This window comes from Bacillus rossius, chromosome 17 (genome assembly GCF_032445375.1).
Source record: "Bacillus rossius redtenbacheri isolate Brsri chromosome 17, Brsri_v3, whole genome shotgun sequence".
Taxonomy (NCBI): domain Eukaryota; kingdom Metazoa; phylum Arthropoda; class Insecta; order Phasmatodea; family Bacillidae; genus Bacillus; species Bacillus rossius.
In genome coordinates, this window is record NC_086344.1 from 15,356,952 (window position 1) to 15,381,139 (window position 24,188).

Here is a 24,188-nt window from a genome sequence, read left to right on the forward strand (position 1 = left end):
AAATTCCTCAACTTTCAGGCAGGCTGGCCAACGTGACAGTTTTGTTCTTCTCTTCAAGCACTGCACTATTTACACTGAACAGACAAATAATAATAATATTTTAGCAATATTTTTCTATTTTTGAAAAATGTACAGAAATGTATTGAATAAGAGAAATATGATCAAACAAATTAAATTACATTTTTCTTACTGTACACTCAAGTACAAATTTCATTCTAATAAATAACACTTTTTGACTTGCAAAAATAAATTTTTTTTTATTTATACAAAGTTTTGTTAAATTATTTTTAATTTTAATACTTTACTCGTAGTTTGGTATTTCATGTCGTATTGATGACTACCTTTTCTGTGTATTTTAGGTTTTATCACAATTCATCACATAATCTTGTCCCTAGACATTACCGGACTTTCTGTTAAGTCTTTTGTATTAATTACTTAACTAAATATCATGGTGTTTTTTTGCCATTGCGTGAACTGAAAAACATTCAGCATATAAATATCGGTACCATCAAGATAGTATTTGTAGGTAAATTGATGTTCAGTATTATATCATTGTGTAATAGGTATTTTCAATGATATCCTAAAACATATGGGTGGTTAATAAAACTGCTGAAAACTTGATTACTTGCTTAAAACATTACCTTTAAAGTTCTTCAAACCTGTAAATAAACACTGTTAGAAATGATTAATCTATTTGTTTACAGTATAAAATAGTTATATCATGAATTGAATTTACATCATAGGCAGTAAGGGGAAATTATAGAAGCCAAACAACTTACGACACCACTCCCTTAAGGTGTTGAGATGTGTGATTCATTTGCCTTTCCTCCGCCCCAAACAGCCTGAGCAGGGTGTGTGTGGTATAGCAGGAGTACGTTCCTTGTTTCCAGGCCATTCGGCAGTGGTGGGAGATGAAGTCCAAGCACTTCGACTGCGTCCTGTTCTTCAAAGTTGGCAAGTTCTACGAACTGTACCACATGGACGCAGTTACAGGCGTTAATGAGTTGGGCCTGATGTTTATGAAGGTCAGTGTTTCTCTGTCTCTCGAGATTGTTCCTTGGTACCGCACTGGGCGGAACACAAATCAGCTGGCCTTTAAATCAAATTTTGTTCTGAAAGAGTGAAGTACAGAAAGAAAATTCCCTAAAAGTACAGAGGGACAAGTCTGCAAATTTTTGAGTCGAGTCGAGCCAAGTTCAGTAACAATACAGTCGATTCAAAACAAGACGTGATAATTGTTTAGTCCGGTCCTTAAAAATGGAGTAGAGCTCAAGTAATTATATAGAAATATTTCTGGTAATATTAAGAGTCGTAACTTGTGTGCTTATTAGTGTTTTGGAATGATAATAGCGTTGTATACATTTTTTGTGCAAATCACTATTATGTAAAATAATCATACTTTAAGAAAATCTGCATTGTGAGTGATTGTTAACGTGACGTTTCAATGTAAAGTTCTTGCAAAATAGTGGTACGGGGTTTTTATGCTCTGTCACAAGTCAAATATGCATGCATCAAGGTTTAAGAAAATTACCGTCGAGTCTGGTCCCCATTGAGAAAATACTAGAAATCAACCGTTGAGTCGAACTGAGCTACTCGCTTGACTCGGTTTTAGTTTTCGAGTCTCGGCCCCTCTCTATGAATAAAGAGTGACGAAAAACTAACTTTCCCCCCCCCCCCCCCCCCCTCTTTTACATAACCATAGCAACACAACTCAACCTTTTACTTAAAAAAAAAAAGAAGAAATTTAATCTCTTATTTTTTGCTTATTTTTTCCATTTATTCACATATACTTGGGCTTGTAATTCGCCATCAGTTCCATCATGTGTATTCTAAATAAAATTAGTTCTGTGTTGGCGTAGGGCACACAAGTCCAAATGCTCTTGTGTGTGTATTCACGCTGCTAACCTGGGAAGTTGGTGTCGAGAGGGCACGGGGTCCTGGTGGTACTCGCGGGGGTGGGGTGACGGTGGCTGTGTGTCCCCAGGGAGACAAGGCGCACTCGGGGTTCCCGGAGGTGGCGTACGGCCGGTTCTCGTCCAGCCTCATCGAGAAGGGCTACAAGGTGGCGCGCGTCGAGCAGACGGAGACGCCCGACATGGTGGCCGAGCGCTGCAGGAGCGGTGAGTCGGGAGTTTGTCCAGCTACGGGGGAGTTGTTACACACAGTAATAACAGAGTAAACAGTGAACCCAAGCTCTTGTTACCATTTTGCCACACTTCACTCTCTCTTGATGACTTGTGTAACTGCTGGACCTTTTAGTTTCAAAAGGCTAAATTAATGATTTCGTCTAGGTGTAAGTACCTCTACGTTTATTTAACTTTTGATTACTTTCACATAGAACAATAAACTTGATAAATTGATTGACAAATATATTAAAATTATTAAATTATATTAACATTGATTTAAAATAAATATACAATATACAATACAGTGTTGTGGGTTCGGGAGCGGATGTGAGAGTTGAGACGTCATACCCAGTTTTGTCCAGCCCAGTATATAAGCCACGTGGGAGTGTTAGAGCAGAATTTGGGCTGGCTGGCAGCCCGGTGGTAAACGACAAGAGTCACCCCCCGAAACAACCAACCAGTACCACCCAAACCAATGTGGACATAAAGTTCCAGCCGCCAACCCCCCTCGCTCAGTATACACTTTTCTAATCTGTCCAACTCTTCTTCCAGATCCATCCTTCTGTTTCCCGTAACCAACCTGCCTGATATTAATGCATGACCTTCGCACCCCGCATGGCTGTGCCCAGGGTTTTCCCTGTGTCTACGCAGGCTTATACGACGTCCTTCGCTGTTAATATATACTTTATAAGTTTAAGTTATTATGATACAATTTGTTTATTAGTCACACAACAGTTTCTGCTGAAAAATCACTTATACCTCAAATTTTATTGAATAGAAAAATTTAGCAGGTCCGTAAATATATTTATTTTACTGCATAGTTACTTTCCAATCTGTATTCCAACGTGTTTTTTTTTTTTTTTTCATTTTTTTTTACGCTGTGAAGGGATGTGGAAAAGATAATTGCTTGAGCTGTCAAAATAAACATCGCTGACGGCAAGGGCGGGAGCGCATACTGTCGGTCTGTCGCTGTGATTATCTACTGCAAAAACATGTCACAGCATTTCAGGATATCATTGTTCTTATATCTTTCGTTTATAGCTGAATGTTTTCTACCTGATCCACGTAAGTTCCTTCGCCACGTTTTGAACAAAAATAACCACCAGCCGGCTAGCAGCTAGCATAGCCGATCTCGCGTGACGCGAATTCACTTAGCGCGAGTATTTATCGGAACCCATTGTCGGGGTGTGCGAGTCCGAGGTGTAATATTAATTTTAAAAGTTGTCTTTTTTACACCATAGACTATTTGAATATGAAATCTATGCGAACAAAGGCGATTTTTTATGTATTTGGTTATATTTGGGTTGGGGGGGGGGGGGGGGGTAAATATTGGCCCGAATTCTCTATTGCGACCATTCCGTTTATGTTAGTTTTTCCGGAAACCGTGAGGGGTCGCATCAGCGGAATTCTACGTATTTGCAGATCACTAATACTCACGCAAGGTTAAAGTATCCTTTAACCCAAGCCTTGTGTTTCAGCATAATTACCTTTTTTTTACATAAGCCATGTTCGTGTATGGTTTTGATGCTCAAAATTTATCTCGGGTATAGTTCTCACTAAGTTTCTTCTCATTTGTGCGCTGGGGTTTGTTCAAGTGGCAACCCCATGTTCCTCCACTCCATTATGCCAATACCGTATTTATTGAATGCAAGCAAACTAAAAACTTTTGCACTCTACGAAAAATAAAAATTATATGATGCTGAATTCTAAACTAGCGTGCACACTTGGCCGGATGTGAGAATGCGTTTATTGTATTTTGCGAAAAGTGTATAAAATATAATATCAAAGCAAAAGAATAACCTAATATCTTGTATTTATCCAAGTTGCGTCATATACGGTAAAATGTAAACAAAACAAACCTGGTTTGTCCAGGTTAGCCAGCATAGCTTCTACTAACTTCTCACGTAAGCGAATGCTTCCTTAACGAAGATCATACATTTCCCAGATTGTGAGAAGTTTTGTTTTGTGTAAATCTAAACACATATGTTAGCGGCCAACGAATTTATCTTACCGTAGTTGTTTATTTTGTGTATCTTCGTAAATAGCAAGAGAAAAAGCAAATAAAGATTTTGCAGGTACGAAATTAGTCCGTGCAGCTTGACTGGGAGTGTGCAGGCATGCGTGACTATCATGCAGCCAGCATCTGTTGTTGACGCCACGAGCCAACGTAGTGGCATTCCACTGCTGATATTTATTCGCGCCCAAGTTTAGTTGATTGTTTTTCGTAACAGCCTGTATGTAGTATGTTGCAACATATTTCTGTCTAGAGTTTGAAAATGCCGAATAATACTTTGAGTGCTCGAGACCGAGCATCAGTATCAGAAACATGGGTTTTATTGTACTGACAATAGCACAGTGATGTGCAAATTTTGCAACTGTAAAGTTTCATGGGAAAGAAAAGATTCCATTGACAAACACCTAAAGTCGGCTAAGCATGTGGCATCGGCAGCCGAAAAAAAAAGAAAATTTGTAGTTGCAAACATCTATAGCAACGTGTCTGTTTTGTGTAACTGTTTTGGATTTAATTGCCTGTTATTATGCATATTAGTCTATTCCTAGTATACATGGATTGTTTATTAAATATGTAAACTATTATATTCAATAACTGCACAATTTAGTCAACATTTAAAATACCGGTAAAATTTCCATTGCATAATGAAAATACCGACTTTAAACCACAGCTTTTCTAATTTGAAAGTACCGCTTTTTGCATATTGAAAACACCGAAATTTTCCAGGCCCTATGCATGAGGAAACTATGAGATTTGAGCGGTGACCATAACATTTTATGGCGTAGAATTGAAGAGAAAGGGGTAATGCAAGTCATTTCGAGAATATCTATCAGGTGTTTTATGACAAAAAAATTATTCTGAAAACACTTATTGTAAAGAGAGATTTTTCAAGTCGTTGCCTGGCAACATTCTGGTTTGTTTGATTTCACTTTCGTCAGCACATTCTCAGTTGGACTCTTCCAATATTTTTGGTAGAAACATTAAAAATTTCAATTTTATAAAATAATTGTGTTTAGTATCGAGGATCGTATTTTTTCCTTTCTCGTACTAAACAATAAGTATGTGCTTGTTCCTGGCAGCTTCGAAGACCACCAAGTTCGACAAGGTGGTGAAGCGAGAGATCTGCCAGATAGGCTCACGGGGCACCAAGGTCTACAACGTGATCGACGGAGAGTCGAAGCAGCCGGAGTCCAGCTACCTGCTGGCGCTCACCGAGAAGGTAGGCGCTGCTGGCTTCCCAGGCGCGGAAACCCCGTTTCATGTGGTCTGATGTTTTGGTGACATTCCCAGTGCTCTACAGGATGTCATTCCCAGTGCTCTACATGATGTCATTCCCAGTGCTCTACACGGTGCTATGTTTCCATATTTTTACAGGGTACCGTTTCTAGTGCTCTAGTGGGTGCCATTACTAGTGCTTTATAAGTTTTCATCCCCAGCGCTCTACAGGATGCCATTATCATTGCTCTACAGGATGCCATTATCATTGCTCTACAGGATGCCATTATCATTGCTCTACAGGATGCCATTATCATTGCTATACAGGATGCCATTATCATTGCTCTACAGGATGCCATTATCATTGTTCTACATGATGCCATTATCATTGCTCTACAGGATGCCATTATCATTGCTCTACAGGATGCCATTATCATTGCTCTACAGGATGCCATTATCATTGCTCTACAGGATGCCATTATCATTGCTCTACAGGATGCCATTATCATTGCTCTACAGGATGCCATTATCATTGCTCTACAGGATGCCATTATCATTGCTCTACAGGATGCCATTATCATTGCTCTACAGGATGCCATTATCATTGCTCTACAGGATGCCATTATCATTGCTCTACAGGATGCCATTATCATTGCTCTACAGGATGCCATTATCATTGCTCTACAGGATGCCATTATTATTGCTCTACAGGATGTCAATCCCAGTGCTCTACATGGTACCCTTCCCTATGCTCTACCGGTTGCTATTCCCTGTACTCTACAGAGAACCATTCCCTTGCTCTATAGGGTGCCATTCCCATTGCTCTACAATGTGCCATTTCCAGTGCTCTACATAAGATATCTTTTGGCAGGAAGCAGGGGCTAGCCAATAGTTAAATAACTCTGACCTGCGAATTTAAACTTTCAAATCATTGCATAGTGTTTAAATAGTGATTTTTTATAATTCTAACATGCTGATTCCAGAACTGGTCAGGTTTGCTTTATCACATAAGGTTTTTTTGCAATATAAAAATGAAAATATGAGACATGCATACTTTTTATATTTGCTGCAATAGAAGATATGTTTTAACAAGCACTTAATTTTACTATTTTCATAAAGTGCTTTAGGTTTGTGTGTTATCAAAAAAAAAAAAATTTTGTTAACTACCAAATACTTTACACTTTGTTGCTTGCTCAATGATCAAAGTTAGAACCAATATTTCTTGATTTTGGTTCTCAGAGAGTGCTTCAAATATTTTTATAGACATCATGAGTCTTGAAACACAGAATTTAAAGTTTTAAAGAAACATTTAAAAATTAAGATCAATATTTCTTTTAAAAAAAAAACTTTTTAAGTTCTATTGTGTCGAATAATTCAGGCATAGTCAGCTACAGAGGTTTCAGTGCTTGGATATCATGATCTCGGTTCCTGGAGTATTTCTTCAATACTTTCAGTTCAGTATGGAACCTTTGTAATACTAAACATGCGATGGTGTTTGAGCCCGGCGCTGGTTGCGTTGTATCGACCGCGGTGTCGTGGTTCCAGGCTGGTGCGGACAAGTCCACTTTCGGCGTGTGCTTCGTGGACACGTCCATAGGCCTGTTCCACCTGGGCCAGTTCGACGACGATCGCCACTGCTCGCGGCTTCGCACGCTGCTGGCCCACCAGCCGCCCGTGCAGGTGAGGGACCTGGGACCGCTCCTCGGGACCTGTTGTAGTGGCTGCTATGCCTGCTAGCGTGCACAGGACGGCTTGGATCTAGTAACATGGTACACCCGCTCCTCAGTGTATTACTGTTCGTTTTAATGATGACAAACATATCGATGGCTTAGAATGAAAACCTTGTATCTCATTAAATGCAAATTTTACAGCAGAGACAAAAAACCATGCTACTGACATACGTGGTTTCTTTTTTTCCCGATAGAAAGCAGTAGGATGCACATTGGATGCACATTTTATTTCTTTCAGCCAAAAACATAAAAAATGCATTTTCGTTCAAAAATTGAGATACGAGGTTTTTTATTCTAAGCCATCGATATGTGGACTGTTTCGAGATGATTTTAACCGAGGATTGCAACATAAATTACGCGATAGCGTCAGCCCGCACCATTGCGACCTGTCGCCATCATGTCGACGAAGACGAAGACTGTTTTTTTTTTTTTTTTTTTTGTTTCACACTGCAGGGATGCCACACTCCTCACGGTTTATGGACGCCGACCCTTGCAGTGTTCCGACATGGTGCCAACTGTAAAAAGCTGGGGCGCGGGTGATTTAAACTGTGTCTTGTCACTTGGCCCGGTACAAGTGCCACAAAGTCAACACGCAACACAGTTCTATTTACAAGAGTTCACGCTAAGTACCAAGCAGTTAGTTAGATTAGCGAGATTTTGAAGTGAGGACGCTGATAAATTATGGCGTAGCTCGGAGTAGCGCGGTCATAGATTCGAACTAGAGCTGTGAAATTTTTATTTCCGTGCGCACGCATTGGCCATAGCACTCGTGTAGCATTAAACGCAATGCTGCAACAAATTTATAATGTGACGAATCAGCAAAAACATTCATACTTTACGCCATCCTGCATGTCAACAGCAGCTCTGGAGAGTAAAGCTACTAGTTTGTGCTGGTGGCAAATCACGGCAGACCCGTTAACATCGGTGTCAGGAATTACCGTCAACGGGTTAAATATATTTAAAAATTTTAAATGAAAACAAGCTAAGGTATGATGTTAATGACTAAATACTTCCACTGTCTCAGTGGCAAGCCAGCCTCGGTGTGCGAATACGCAGGCAGGTCTCTGGACCCTGTGGGTGATAGTTTTTTTTTACGCTGTCGTGTCAGCATGAACGTATAGCTTCGAAGAGAAAGACACGGGAGTTAAGATTGATAGAAAATACTTGTGTGCAAATAATTGGGAATATTCTGCAGTTATTAAGGATGTGTTTTCATCCTACCGGCCAGGGAATCCTATGATCGACTTTTATTTTGGCGGAACCCCAACTCCTCCAAAGAGAGTTATCTGACAATAATTGTGCCTGCTTCATGTGACATTCATCCTGACTCACTTATAATCCTGCTGTGAAATTGGGGCACCATAAAAATTAAGTTTCCGTCTGGATTTTCGGAAGATACGTTTCCACCCCCACTCTCTCCCCAAAAAATCTGAATCCAAAAAATAAAATGTACGACCAATTTGAATAAATGATAACGGTTTGTTCGTAACTAGGTATTGTGTACCACCAAAGTGTCGGTGAAGTGAGAATTGGCCAGGCAGTGGCGGTAACGAACGCAGGTTCACTAGTCGTGTCAGGGGGAGCACGGAGGGCGTGCAGGGCTGCCGTGCCGCCAGGTGCTGTACGAGCGCGGCGCGCTGTCGGAGAGGACCCAGCGGCTGCTGCGCACGGCGCTGGCCAGCGTGCTGAAGGAGGCGCTCGCCCCGGAGTCGGAGTTCTGGACGGCCGGCAGGACGCTCGTCACGCTGGCGGAGGGCGGGTACTTCGCGTCGGGCGGCGTCCACAGCTGGCCCGAGGGCCTCAAGGAGTTCCTCAGCGAGAGTGAGTGCGACCTTCCCCCTTCCCCCCACGTGAGCTTTCAGTAACGTACAGTGATTGGTCTTTAATCTAGCTTTCTTTGATTCTCGACTCGTATCGGTGATCCGGCGCCAGTCAAGCCTTTTCATGTTCAGTCAAACTGACGTGTGATTTGTAAGGCCTTTGTTTAACTACCCGCAAGAGGGAGCAAGTCAAGCCGGTATTTATAGGGATGTGCGAGTACCCGATATTTTCGGGTACGGTTCGAATCCACAATTACCCGAACCCGGAATCATTGTACGTACATGGATTCGAATAGGAATATTCACGAAAGTTATAAATTAATTTAATGCGGCTCAAAAATACTAGCAGTGAAAAATAAAATTAGGCTACTATTACGTAAGTATTTATAATATGATGTATCAAATAAAGATATGTTAATGAAATAATTAACACAGTGACATTAAAAGAATTTTGATTAGGGATGGGGCGACCGAATCCAATATCCGCCGAATCCTAGGGATTCGAAGGTTCGGCGGGTCTGATATAGGACCCGTCAAAGGATTCGGTTTTTTACTATTTACGGGAAAAAAAATACAGTAAAACTCGCTTACGAGGTCCCGCATTGTAGGTTTTTCCGTATAAAGCGTTTAAATTGCCCGAGGTCTCATCATTTACGCCATTAAATGTGTGATATAATATCCGTTAAAATTTTTTCTGAAACTTCCCGTCTCAAATAATGGCACACGTAAATATGAAGAAAAGACAAATGAACAACATTCAAAGAAATATGGATGATGTACCATAACTACAGTACAAACCCAATAGTTATTTTAAGATAATTACTATAAAAAGAACAAGATTCTTTGTAGAATACCATAATTACTACAGAAGCATGATAGCTACCATATTTGCACTATAGTTACCGTAACAACCGAGATGTATATTTACCGTGATAGTAATGTATTATTTATTTATGACATATTAAATTAAAGAACATTGTTGAAAAAAAAAAAGGATGTTAAACTTTGATATGTACGGTTGGCACATGTTGCTAAGAAATAATGCGATCTGAAATAATGCAGTACTACTACGAAAAGTGAAAATGGTACTTGTGGATTTTTAGGTTATGGCAGTCTCTTTCGTTTTTCAGTAATATCGGCCGAAAATTAACGAGTGTACTGTATCAGAAGTCGGCAGAAATGCCGATTCAACTAAATATTGGCAAAATCGGCTTCTTCAATACAGCTCTACATTTAATGACATGAGTAAACATATTTCAGACTTCAGGATATTGAAAAAGACTTTAATTTCCATGTAGGTTTATTGTGTGTATGTTTTTTTTTCAAGTGTAAATTGAATGAAGTAAAATGCTTTTATTTTTATTACTTTCAATTGATTAAACTTTAATGACCAGTTACAGATATTTATGACACTAATTTTGAGGTTAAGCAATTTTACTAAAGCATTCCAGCCAAGCAGGTTGCCAGCGAGAGACGCTTCTCTTCTGCTGGAAACACTATCTCCAATCGTAGAGCTAATTTAACTCCTGAACGTGCAGAACAAATTATTGTTCTGCATGATAGATTAAAGAACAGAATTTAATACTCTGTGACAATCTCTCTCAGAATTATTGTGCTGAAAAGTGAAAATGTTGAAACAACATGATTTTTGGTGCTAAGTTTGTTGAAGCTCAGTAAGGACTCCAGAAAAATTGACAAGGATGAAATTTTTCCAAAGATATGTTACATTTACTCAAACATATACTTGGTTATGTTAGTTGGATGATATCAGTTACTAATGAACCAATGGAAACAGGTAAGATTCAATGGAAAAAAAATTTTTATTTTTTTCTAGCAGTGAAAAATGTAAACACACTCTGTAAATAGCTACCCAAAATTAATAAGCCCACTTCATTTTAATACTTTATTCAATCATTATACCGTATTGGTCCGAATATAAGGCGACCATTTTTACATAAACGAGAGATGCAAAAATTGGAAGTCGCCTTATTTTCGCACCCAAGACGTCAGAACCGCAAACATTAGTTCCAAGCTGAAAGCTACAGTAGAAACATTGTTTAATAAAACGTTCACAATTTTTTATATTAACTAAAACGTTGTTACCTCACACGGAGAAAAACGATAAATCCACCTAATATTGCAGTAATTCACAATTGTTTGAAGTTGAAAATTAAAATATTTGTTCTTGAGTAAAAACGTGAATGTTGAAGCATCTCAAAATGGCAACCTTTTATTTCATAATTCATATTTGTACTTTGTGTACAATCGCGTGTTAACATTTACGGTAATTTATCTTCAGATTTTTAACGGTAATATTTGTACTAAAATATCACAGTTATTTTCAGAACGATTGTTTACGTTTACAAACATTTCGGATGTAATGTATGGAAATTCACGGCTGCCAACTGTCTTTCCACAATATTTCTTTGTTGTAAAACGAACATTGCCGAACACGCACGAAGACGCCATATTAACAGGAATTTGGTACGTTGCTTCAAAAGCTATTTTAATAATCCACTCTTTATTTATGTAAAAACCTTTCATAATTATAATAGATTATTCTTTCAAATTCATAGAACAGACTCTCTCTGTCAGAGAGTAATATGGCAAATATACGCGGTCACGTAACCGAAGTTATTCTTGGCCGTATGCTTCATCATGTCAGCTAGCCACTTGTTTTGTTCCGGCAAGATGCATTCTTTGTTTGCTTTTTTTACGTTTAACACACTACTAAATAGTAATACGCCTTGTTCTGTGGTAATATGTAGCTTAAGTCAAACGGAAAGTTAAATGCTGTATTTTAAGAGGGATTAATAGCCATTGTAAAAATTTTAAATTCGTAGATACAGTAAACTGTGAAAAATGAACAATCACACATCGGTGGAACGGCGGGGAATGAGCCCTAGACAAATAAACAGCTCTGAAGATGACAATTATGCAGCTTCATTAGAGTAAACATACGAAAAAATTTCTAGTGTAATACTTAAAAATGTAAAAATTTTCTAATTGTTTTCTTTTGACTTTTAGGGTAGGCCATTCAAACTTATTTTAAATAAGTAATGTGATAAATATAAATTAATTGTTATACATAAATGCAAAAACCATTTATCAACACAAAATGTATGTCTAATGAATTTTCACATTAATTTCTACCAAAAATTATTTTTACATTTGTTTGGCCTCCTGAAACTGCAGGTCGCCTTATATTCGGGGTCGCCTTATATTCGGGCCAATACGGTACTAAGTTTAAGATAAAAATTATTTCCCAAATGTGTAACTGTACCACAAAAGCTCGAGCTCGGCTCGAAGTAAAATTCTTAGGCTCGCAGACCTCTAGTTATTTATAGAAAAATTCCTAACCGCTAATCTGTACTAAAACTGAAATTTCTCAAGAAAAAATTGTCTTTATATACACTTATACCAGAAATGTACCAAACTACATGTGATAAAGTCAAGGGACTTTTAGTGCAAGCAGAATACATCTCACTTACATTAGATATGTGGACATCATCTATTAAAAGATTCGGGTTTAGATTCGAGATTCGGCAATTCCAGTCAAGGATTTGAGTTAGGATTCGGATTCGAGGAAATCAGGATTCGCCCCATCCCTAATTTTGATATTTCGAGGGCTTAAACTATAATAACGAATTTCTTCATATAGCAAACTATAAACTAAAAACAATTACATACCTACAAGAAAAAAGTCTTGGCTATTTATTGGAGAAAAAATGGTTTCATTTGCTGAAACGTTTATTAAACTGAGATTTCCCTGAGGTGTGCAGTTTATTACGATTGAGTTGGAGAATCGAATATGGTTTGTTTTCATATTTTAAAGTGTTTATTATTATTTAAGTTTACATAATTATAAACATTTCAATCTCAGTGTAATAAATAATTGCCAGTAGTTACAGTTAGAAAAAAGAGAACACACATTATTTCTAAATTAATCAGTTATTTTTAATTTGTGCTTAATATTCAGAATCGGATTCATATCTCAAATATTGCCAGGGTTTTGTATTCGGATTTGAACCCAACTGAAAATCAAGGATTCGCACATGCCTTGACTATTTATTATTGTAAGCTTTTTCTTTTACGTCAATAATAACTAATAGTGTAAACTCTTTTCTTCTATGTTAACAGTGTTCATGTCCTTTAAGGTATTGTAAACAATCAGACATTTGTATACATATTAATGTGAACACTTAACTGCAATGGACCCGGACTGCCGAAGGCATTCTTAAAATTTATTAGACCAAGCCGTAATTATTTTTCATAAATTGTTAATTGGTTTTGAGTCTTGATTAATTCTAATGTAGTTTCAGGGGAAATGTTCTGTGTTTAACTGACGCAAATCAGCGGCATGACTCGGGTTCACCTGTCGGCACTGCGGTGCCATTGCGCTGACGAACCACCTCGGGCAATGTTACGCTGAAGGAATCAGCGTGTCTTCTTTTTAACATGTGATTATATAAATGAAATTACACTGTTTATTGAATCTGGAAACTTAGTTTGTGAAATGAACATGTAAATGGTTGAATATTTCAACATCATTCTTAATATTTATCATTTATTTTTTATTATTTTATTTTTGACCCTTAAGACCTAGATTTGTATTGAAGGGGTGGGTATACTCGAAGTACTTTCTGGGATTCGATAGTATTGGGATTCGACTCATCACTACTAAAGTTCCCACGGTGTTTTGCGCCTTTCTCGCTAGCGAGATTGAAGGTTATTGGGAGTGAGTTGGCTCCAATACACTTCAGTCCAACAAAAATACTATATAAATTTAAATTGGAAAATTTGCATTTGAATGATACAAGTACATGATGTAAGTTTAAATATTTTTTATTGAGGAATTTTCATTTTGGACTCAAATATTTTCAAACATTGGGACTTTTGAAATTTTTTTGCAGCTTAAATTTTTTCTTTAAGGTTCCTGCCTACACGGACACACACACAGTGTGCAGAGCCCCAGGAAAAACAACGTGATTTGAAAACTACTCAAGATATTCGAGTGGGGTCTGTTTGTCTAAAAGCATTTAAGAATTCCCTTAGGGCCGAAAAGTACCTAGTTTTGATTCCAGGTTAAGTTTTTAAGCTATATTTCTAGAAGAGTTAAAATGGCTAAAAGGAGTGTTTTCTGAATAATATTTAGCCATAAAACAACTGGTACAGATTCTTGAAAGCACTTAAGGGACTTGCATTACATACAACTTTATCTTCATTTCTCCGCCATATAACGTTATGGTCACTGCTCAAATTTCACAGTTATCCTGTGATGACGAGAAGACTGTGCGCCATTTCAGAGCAGACACCACGCTAGAAGCAATAGCGAGTGTCACACTTATCATCCCGCCTCGCCAGCACAGATAAACCCCTGACTAGGCCGGCCTTTTAAACAGTGAGAAGTTCGGTCAAATCTGAGTGGTGAAAGGGGTAGGGAAAAGGGGGTGGAATTAGTCCTGAGAAAACTTCTCCCCTCACCTTATCCCTTCAAATAGTGCCTGAAGCACTAAACCAAGCAATACACCGAGGCAAGGCAGAAAGCAGGAATCCAATATCTAATCCACCAACTTAAGCTGCGGCCTTGTGCAGCACATTAAAACCATTCCAGTCATTTCTTACCATGTTAAAATTTTCTGCAATTGTGCCAGCTAAAGCTAAAATTGATTCGGAATCATCTCTTGTTAATGCATCTTGACCGATGATGAGCACAGGGTTTTTAGCAGCGCCTAGCAGCTTGCAAAATTTGTGATTTCCTTCTGCTATTTCATTTAAAATGCCAGGATTATCGCCTAGCTTTTCAACATGACATAAATATTTAATGTCAGGACCAATGCTTGCAATAGGAAAATTATCTTTTTAAATATCTTTTTCTTATACGCGCATTAATAACTGGCGCCTCTACTTTAGGATGTGTTTATAAGCAGGCATAAATCTGCATGCTCCATGCCCTGAGCAGTGGTGTTGAACACGTATGATCCACGATTTATTTCGTATAAGCCTTGCTCCATCCTGCCTACAATCTACGTTTGCTGAGCCAAGCGTATGCATCATTTGTTAAGGGACTTGCATTACTTACACCTTTATCTTAATTTCTCCGCCATATAACGTTACAGTCACCGCTCATTCGCACGACGAGAAGACTGCGCGCCTGTCCAGAGGAGACACCGCGCTGGAAGCACCAGCGAGCTTCACGCTTATCATCCCGCCTCGCCGACACAGATATAGTTCTGACTAGGCGGGTTCCTTAAACAGTGGGAAGTTCGGTCAAAGCTGGGTGAGGGAGAGGCGGGGGAAACTAGGAACTAGTCCTGAGAAGACATCTCCCCTCCCTTATCTCTTCAAATAGTGCGTGAAGTACTGAACGAAGCAACACACCTAGGCGAGGCAGAGAGCAGGGGATGCGTGTGCTCCCCCGAGAGTGACGGGAGTGAGCGGTGGCGGTTGCAGGCAGCTCGCTGGGGCTGTCGGCGCGGGACGACGCGGAGCTGGCGGTGAGGGCGCTGGGGGCGGTCACCTGGTGCCTGACGCGCGGCCACCTGGACCAGCAGGTGCTGGCCATGGGTCGCTTCCGGCGCTACACGCCCGCCGACCAGGAGCCGCCGGCTGCGCCCGACGCTGCCGCCTTCCCCCGCCACATGGTGAGACCTCCGCGCTTCCCGCGGACTAGGAGAACTCGTGTCTGCTTTGTCCAGAGACGTGAGAGACTTTAAAAATCCATATTAAACGACGCAATTAATGATGATGCACTCGCGAACAACTCGATTGGCAACAAGCGTACACGATCGGAAGCCTACAACTCAACGTAGTCTCGGTTCCCTGCGAGAATTTCCGAAGATTCCCAAAGTTTTGCCTTTTGGTATTAGTGCCACTTCAGCCGCCAAATCAGAAGTTTCCAATGGAAACAAGCATGTTGTGACTGACCTAACCTTACCCAATCCTTCGGTTTTTTTTTTAATTTCAATTTTTTGAGAGAAATCCGAAGTTGCACGAACGTGGTAGGGAACCGAAACTACGTTAGTTGTTGGCTTCCCGTGCACGACAGCACAACTTACCGCCGTGATGGTCGAACGACAACTGTTGCTTCGTTGCCGGAAGCTGCAGGGCTACACCCACCACGGCAGGCAGCCGACTTGAAAACTTGGGCGCTGCTGGTAAGTAGCGCACAAAGTCCGTAATTCAAACGTTTCTAACACTGTACACTGAATCAACACACAATATTTACAAGAATCAACACACAATATTTACAAGTCCAAACACTGTCGATGCCGAGTAATATCTCAGTGTCTTAAAACTAGTGGTGTGCGGGTTTCCGAAACTTTGGGAGGGCATCCTTTTCTTCCCGGTATTTTCGGGAGAAATAATAAATTGCTCGCGTTAAAAAAAAAAAAAATGCTTTTATTGACAACAGCGAGCCATTTGGCCTACAACAAAAGAACAGAAAACAAATGTTAATGAAAAATGGCATGTTTAATACCGAAACTATTTAAAAACTCCGCTTCTTCCGATTAAAAATAATCCCCAGAAATTTGTGTAGATTTTGACTATCGTCAAAACTAAAAATAAACTGGCAATGAATGGACTGAAACTTATAAATTGGTACAATTGATAGTTATATTTTATTTTTTCACTCAGTGCAAATAACTATCACATAGATGTTATATGGACATAAGTATACGCTAATGATGCATAACATAAGCACCAGGAACATATAATAGTTCTCAAAAATTTTTTTGCAATTACTCTAGCTCAAATTGAAATTTTGACTTGACTCGACTCAACATTACTACTGAACCCGACTTGGTTTCAGACTCTTCCATCTCTCTATGTTCAAAAACAAATATTTGAAAATTGGATCTGTATGCACCGAAAGGCACCTTTTTTAACAGTGTTTTAGTAGTGACAACTTTGCCATTTAATTTTCATATTTCGGCTTTGTTGAATTTTTTTTTTTATTTTTTTTTAATATTGTAACTGTTATCAGTAACTGAATTTTACATAATGACATTAGTACAATTTTTTAAACTTCTGATTAATTTGTAGTGTTCCCAGTATTTTGACAAACTTATTAAAAATTATTATATTGTAAAAGTGCATCAAGTTATCTGTCAAAATGACACCGTCATGACACTGAAAAATCCTGTTTGAAAAAAAAAATAGGACTAAAAATAATACATCCCTTAAATCTTAACTCTAGTTATGACATAAAAACTAATGAAGCAAAAATGAGGTTTTTTTTTGTTTCAGATACAATGTAACATTTAAAAAAAGAAGTTGAATAAAAAGTTTATTCACTTTCTTAGTACAAAGATTTAGCATCTTAAGTGCTTTTAAAAAATTGCTTGGATTAAATAATGAGTAAAAGTAGGCCCATGCACATATTTGGTAGTGGTAGCGAAATATAAAAATTTTGGAACATTAGTTTTTTTCATTTCAGTTAGACTCAAGTTGTGTACAAAAAGTGGATGAAATGTCATTACCATTAGTTAGTTGGTAATGTTTTGCTGGTGGGTCCTGATTGGTTGGTTGGACACGTGTGTGTGCAGATCCTGGACGGCGTGACGCTCCACAACCTGAACGTGCTGGAGAACCGCGACGGAGGCAGGGACGGCACGCTGCTCGGGAGGATGGACCTGTGCTGCACGCCCTTCGGCAAGAGGTGCGTGCCGCGGTGCTGCCCTTCCCTTCCCTGCCCTGCCCTTCCCTTCCCTTCCCTTCCCTTCCCTGTACTTCCCTGCCCTGCCCTGCCCTGCCCTGCCCTGCCCTGCCCTGCCCTGCCCTGCCCTTCCCTGCCCTTCCCTTCCCTGCCCTTCCCTGTACTGCCCTGCCCTGCCCTGCCCTGCCCTGCCCTGCCCTGCCCTGCCCTTCCCTGCCCTTCCCTTCCCTGACCTCCCCTTCCCTCCCCACCCCTTCCCTCCCCTCCCCTTCCCTCCCCTCCCCTCCCCTCCCCTCCCCTCCCCTTCCTCTCCCTACCCTTCCCTGCCCTTCCATTCCATTCCCTTCCCTGCCCTTCCCTTTCATTCCCTTCCCTTCCATTCCCTGTTCTGACCTTCCCTTCCCTGCCCTTCCCTTCCCTCCCCTCCCCTTTCCTTCCCTCCCCTACCCTTCCCTGCCCTTCCATTCCATTCCCTTCCCTGCCCTTCCCTTTCATTCCCTTCCCTTCCATTCCCTTCCCTGTACTTCCCTGCCCTGCCCTGCCCTGCCCTGCCCTGCCTTTCCCTGCCCTTCCCTTTCAAGTCTGAAACACGCACCTGTCCATAAATAATTTTTAAAATTTTTGTATAACCATGTTCTCTTGATGGTTCACACGGGAGTAGCTTACAATACAACAAATTAATTGTGTGATGGAATTTCAAAAAAAAATCAATATTTAGCTCTTTCCTTAATAGCTATTCTCTCCCTTCAATGCGTATTTATCTGTGACGATGGCTCTGTGTTTGGCCAAGATGAAATAAGCTTTGGCGGTTCTTATGTGGAGGCACGATGTGTAATTGTCAAGCCGGGTGTAACCGGTCTGGTTGAAAGGGCGTGCGTGTTGTGTTTGCGGCAGGCTGCTGCACCGGTGGGTGTGCAGCCCGCTGTGCTCCGTGGACAGCATCCGTGCGCGCCAGGCGGCCGTGGGCCAGCTGCTGGACCGGCCGGCCGTGCTGCAGGAGGCGCGGGGCCTGGTGTCCCAGCTGCCTGACCTGGAGCGCCTGCTCACCAGGTGACCCCACTCTCCCCCTGGTCGCCCTCGTGCGCTGGTCACCCACACTTCGGGGGGCTCCTGCATGTTCCTTCACACTCTTACACTCACTCTCTCTCTTTGTGTCTGTGTCTGTCTGTCTCTCTGTGTCTCTTATCTCTCTCTCTTCTCTCTCTATCTCTCCATCTCATCTCTCTCTCTCACTCATTCTTCCTCTCTTTGTGTCTGTGTGTCGCTCTCGCTGTGTCTGTCTCTCTCTCTGTGTCTGACTGTCTCTCTCTATCTCTCTCTTTGTCTGTCTCTCTCTCTGTGTCTCTTATCTCTCTCTCTTCTCTCTCTATCTCATCTCTCTCTCTCACTCATTCTTCCTCTCTTTGTGTCTGTGTGTCGCTCTCGCTGTGTCTGTCTCTCTCTCTGTGTCTGACTGTCTCTCTCTATCTCTCTCTTTGTCTGTCTCTCTCTCTCTGTCTCTTATCTCTCTCTTCTCTATTGTCTCTCTCTCTTCTCTCTCCATCTCTATCTCATCTCTCTCTCTCACTCATTCTTCCTCTCTTTGTGTCTGTGTGTCGCTCTCGCTGTGTCTGTCTCTCTCTCTGTGTCTGACTGTCTCTCTCTATCTCTCTCTTTGTCTGTCTCTCTCTCTCTGTCTCTTATCTCTCTCTTCTCTATTGTCTCTCTCTCTTCTCTCTCCATCTCTATCTCATCTCTCTCTCTCACTCATTCTCCCTCTCTTTGTGTCTGTGTGTGTTTCTGTGTCGCTCTCGCTGTGTCTGTCTCTCTCTCTGTGGTGTGTGTGTGTTTTTGTTATGTGTGTGTTGTTTGTGTTGTTATGTGTGTGTGATGTGTACATGTGGTATATGTGTGTGTTGTGTGTGTGGTTGTTGCATGTGTTGTTATTGGGTGTGTGTTTTGTGTGTGTTGTGTGTGTTGTTATTATGTGTGTGTGTATGTTGCGTTTTTATTACAAATAACATCATTGACAAACTCTAACATAATCGAAAAAGAACTTTACAAGAATGGGGGAAATAAATGTACAAAGAAAAAGACAATAAAAAAAAAACATGAATAATATAGTAAAATAACAACTGATTATGTAAGAATTAAAATACTTAATACAAATATTGAACAGATCCTAGCCATTGAGACATAATATCAACTTAATTAACTAAAGTATATGAAGATATGTTAGTAGAGAACAAACCAAGAATTCTTTATCAACTATAGGAAAGATACTATTTATTCTTTTGAAATCGGACATGCATCATGATCCATGATGCATTAAAAAAATCTAAAGAGTCTGTTTTTTTTTAATAATTTCTGTAGGAAGAGTTAGTTGAAGTAGCATTGCCTACAATATCAAATTTGATGTTAGATAAGTATAGATGCATGAAACACATTTTCTTTCACTAGAGGATCGGTGGCTTTATTAAGAGAGCAAAATTGTGAATTGGTGAAGCACAGGTCTGAAAGATTATTTGAGGGTTGAACAAAGTTGTATTGAAAGAGACCTGTACTAGAGGTGAAATTAAGTGAGACTTAAGCTTTGGATTTTTATATCTGTGTGAGAAATATTAGAAGTAAGCTTGTTCACCCAGTCAACGCCTGGAGTATTAAAGTCTCCGGTTATAAGAATATCCTGATTATTTGCAATTTATTTATTTATTTATTTTTTTTTCCAATCTGAAACGTTGAACAGAACCACAACTTGTTCCTTGCTGCAGGATTCACGGCCAGGGCAACGCTGAGAGATCCAAGACTCATCCGGACAGCCGAGCCATCTTCTTCGAAGACAACCTTTACTCCAAGAAGAAGATACAAGACTTCAACGCAGTCCTGTCGGGTTTCAAGTGCGCGGAGAGGGTAGCGGAAATGTTCCAAGGTCAGTGAGTGTTTGTCGAGGCGACTGGGTTGTTTTGTAAACTCTTGCTTTTCCTGAAAGGTTGAAGTGTGTTGGTGAAGTAAATCAATAAGCCTTCAAGAATACTAGTTTTTTGATGCGAAGCGAGATCAGATAGAAACGTTTAAAAATTTCGCGAAGTCAAATTAAATTAACGCATTGTTCTCGGTGAAGTTGTATTACACTTATTTTACAAAATACATGATTGAAGTAAAAAAAAAAAAATATTTTAACATTGTAATATTTCAACTGATTAAGTGATTAACATATTGGGCCCTATGCATATCATCATTCTACAAAAATTATAAAATAACCATCCATAATATTAATATTGAGCATCCAGAATAGCAACCAGAGTGACATCCTTCCTGATTTTTTTTTTTTTTTTTTTTTTAAGTAACAATCTTTATTCAAACAAAACATGTAAAAAAAAAATTATTTTGGTAAACGAATCTTAGGCTTCCAATATTTTAAAGCATTGCAACAAATGTGAAGCTTCCTGATGGACGCGAAGCTTTGCAACACAACCGATGCTCCGATTAAAACAAACAGCAAATTTCCTGGCGAAGTCAGATCGAACATTGAAAATAGTTTCGGTTGATTTGCTTAGTCCAAGCTTCACACAGGCCTAATAATTAGAGACTGGTTGTAATACATAGCGGTTGTGGCATGTGCTGAGTGAACACTCATAGCCTGGAAACCACAAATCACAAAATTAGGATGACTTATACAAAATTGGGAAAAAACGGGTCAGCTTGAATATGAGTCCTTTGTTTTGCCGTCGCATCACCTTGCTCTTTAACTGCTTCCTTTTAATGGACATCCTTTTGTTTCTGTTTAAAATATAAGTACATTTTGAACTGACTGCTGTTGACTAGAAGTTTCCATCATTAAGTAAAAAAAAAAAAGAGCACTTGAAAACTTGGTACATGTGATAGAAATGAAAACTTCTCTGTCAATTCAAACCTCGACCCTTAAAGGCTTTCTTTATAGCTCTTTGGCGTCAGAAACGTTTCATTACAATTTTTTACATAAAATGTTGCATTTAAAGTTGGCCTTGAAATTGTAATATAAATTTTACTCTCATTTGCACCCAAATAAGTTACACTTCAAAGATAAATTTAATGAATGCGTTGAGGAAAGTCTTAAGTCAGTGTTTGCAGACTGTTTAACGCGAAGGCAAGCTCATCGCGACCATAGGACCACCCATTCGCTTGTGATGTAGTAATTCATATCCAACGGATTGTGCCACGCACGAGTGTCACCGAACCAGATGTTACTGTACTAGTCCCGCAACCCTCGGCCAGAATTGCATGCACGGCACAGTCATCGACCATCGTCCTCAGAGTTGCAACCCGCTTGCACCATTTTCCGCACGCGGCAGACTCTTCGACAAACCAAAAAACATGCTAGTCACGATGGTGCCTAGTAACTAAAGCCCACCGCACACGGTACAATATTTTCTACTATTTTGCTTACTAGAATGCTTACTGGTTTCTGTACTGTGTAGGCTACTAGCTGAAACACTAGGCGCGCTACAAGTTTCTGCTGCACACGATTCTAGCTGCCTTACTAGTTTTGTTAAGAGAATATTCTCCACAACAAATTTTTATTATGATAATTCACATTTTTTTACTGCATACAAACAAGGCTCTTCTTTGTATGCATTTATTAAAACGAGAAGTTGGTCACTAGTCCACTTCTTTCCATCCATGTTTATCACAACATGCGCGCTTAAAAGTGTAAACAACCCCTCGTGCTGTTTTCGTGAGTTCTGATTGGCCACTCCTTAAATATTGGAACACACCAAGCAACGAAATTAGGATGCAGTCTATTACGCAAAACCAGTAGCCCAGCTTGTACAGCTACTAGTATCCAGTTTGAATTCGAGTGAAGAAACTAGTAGTAGAGCCAGTACGATTCCTAGCTTACAGTATTGTAAGGAATATTGTACCGTGTGCGGCGGGCTTAACTGTAGGAGGGTGCGAGTACTTGAAATATATTTGTTACTCATGAATAATTTTATATTCAATTCAGCATTTCAAATTCAATATTTTTTTTTTTTCTGTTACCTTTATATACCATGTCTGACAAATTCACAAAAAAAAATTATTGGAAAAATAATGTAACTTTTATTAGTGTAAAAGCATGTTTCTAATCCAAGAGATGCAAGATTAAACAATATAACATGAATTTTTTTTCCAGTCCATTTAGATCCTACATGTTGTTATAAAATCCATGAATTTACCACGATAGAAGTTTAAATTTTTTTCATTTAAGTTCAGTTTTTTTCAAATTGCTGATTGATTTCATGTTTTTATTTTATTATTCTGGATAGTTCTGTTATAGATTTGCTTATTACTAATGATTAACTTACTGTATTAGTACATCAGGTGTCAGTCAAAATTAGAATATTGTAGTTGTGAAATAAGAAGTAAAAAATATTTTAGTGTCATATTTGTTAAATTATACACTTTTTTTTAAAATGAATAAAGACAAATATAAAAATAAAATCAATAACACCATAATCTCCTGTTTTAAAAATGAAATTGTCCTAAAATTAATACCATGGATTCTTGTCCCTAAATATGATTTTTTTTTGAAGAAAAAGATGCTCTTCTGTTTTTTTTTCTAAAGCGCATCTTGTCACAAATTGTTCCAAATGTGATTGTACCGTTTATAAATTGTTCCCTGTTGTTCCTGTTGAAACTGTATTGAAGTGCGATTGTTTGGACTAGTCAATACTATTGTGTATAATTTAGTGTACAGTGTTTGAAACATTTGAATTTGGCACTTCCCGCGCTGCTCGCCAGCAGCGCCCAAGTTTTTCAAGTTGGCTGCCTGCCAAGGCAGGTAGCCCTGCAGCTCCCGGCAACGAAGCAACAGTTTTTGTTCTACCGTCACGGCGGTGAGTTGTGCCGTCGCGCACACTTGCTGCCAGTCGAGTTGTTTTGCGAGTGCATCGTCATTAATTGTGTCGTTCTACCTGGACTTTACAGTCTCGTACGTCTCTAGACAAAACAGCGATAGTCTGCTGGATTGAAGACGTCTTGTCGTGTGAAGCCGTGAAGCCGGTACTTGTCCGCGAGTGTGGAGGTGCAGCTTGACGTGAGCGTCGGTGTGTTTGCCCGCAGACCGGGAGCTGGACGTCACGGCTGAACTGCTGGTGCAGTGCACGCGCTCCGCCCCGGAGGGCAGCTTTCCCGACATGACAGAGTCCCTGCACTTCTTCGAGGTGAGGCGCTCTCTTCCAGATCACACAGATCCTCGCGTACCGTCACGTCCAATTACAAATACTCGATTTTCGAGGAGAAAGATTCAAGAAAAAAAATATTTTATGAAGGAAATTTCACAAATTTACTAGCCCCTGTGTAGTTGACAAGGACTACGTTATTTATCCGTACAGATGCTAGCAATTAAATATTCATATTTGAAAGTATTTAACTCAATTTAACATTCATTTGTGTTGTAAACACATATTAAAGATTTTATAGCTAAATTAAGTTAATAAAATCTTTAAAAAAAATTACAAGTAGTAATATTAATGCTCCAATCTAATCATTTGGTTGGGAATAAATCTGTTGGATTTCATCAAGCTAACGTCACAGAGGTGTCAAATTTAATTGTTTAGGAAACGTGACCATCGTGTTACTGTGATTCCAGCATCAAATATGAAACAATTCAGCTTGTGGATGCTGTGT

At 39.6% G+C, this 24,188-nt stretch overlaps 1 protein-coding gene across 2 annotated transcripts in view; it reads left to right on the forward strand.

Annotated features, from left to right (window-relative positions):
* The window catches only part of LOC134540737 (DNA mismatch repair protein Msh6), a 59,918-nt gene that overhangs the window by 15,875 nt on the left and 19,855 nt on the right, over positions 1-24,188 (forward strand). For both annotated transcript variants that reach the window (XR_010076495.1, XM_063383634.1), the window contains exons 8-17: positions 891-1,025; positions 1,985-2,120; positions 5,217-5,356; positions 6,898-7,032; positions 8,699-8,903; positions 15,356-15,546; positions 17,452-17,564; positions 18,456-18,611; positions 20,312-20,469; positions 23,622-23,722. Coding sequence is in view for 1 of the 2 variants with exons in the window: in XM_063383634.1 (XP_063239704.1) it covers positions 891-1,025; positions 1,985-2,120; positions 5,217-5,356; positions 6,898-7,032; positions 8,699-8,903; positions 15,356-15,546; positions 17,452-17,564; positions 18,456-18,611; positions 20,312-20,469; positions 23,622-23,722 (1,470 nt within the window). In the remaining variant the exon portion in view is untranslated. The remainder of the gene's footprint in view (positions 1-890; positions 1,026-1,984; positions 2,121-5,216; positions 5,357-6,897; positions 7,033-8,698; positions 8,904-15,355; positions 15,547-17,451; positions 17,565-18,455; positions 18,612-20,311; positions 20,470-23,621; positions 23,723-24,188) is intronic.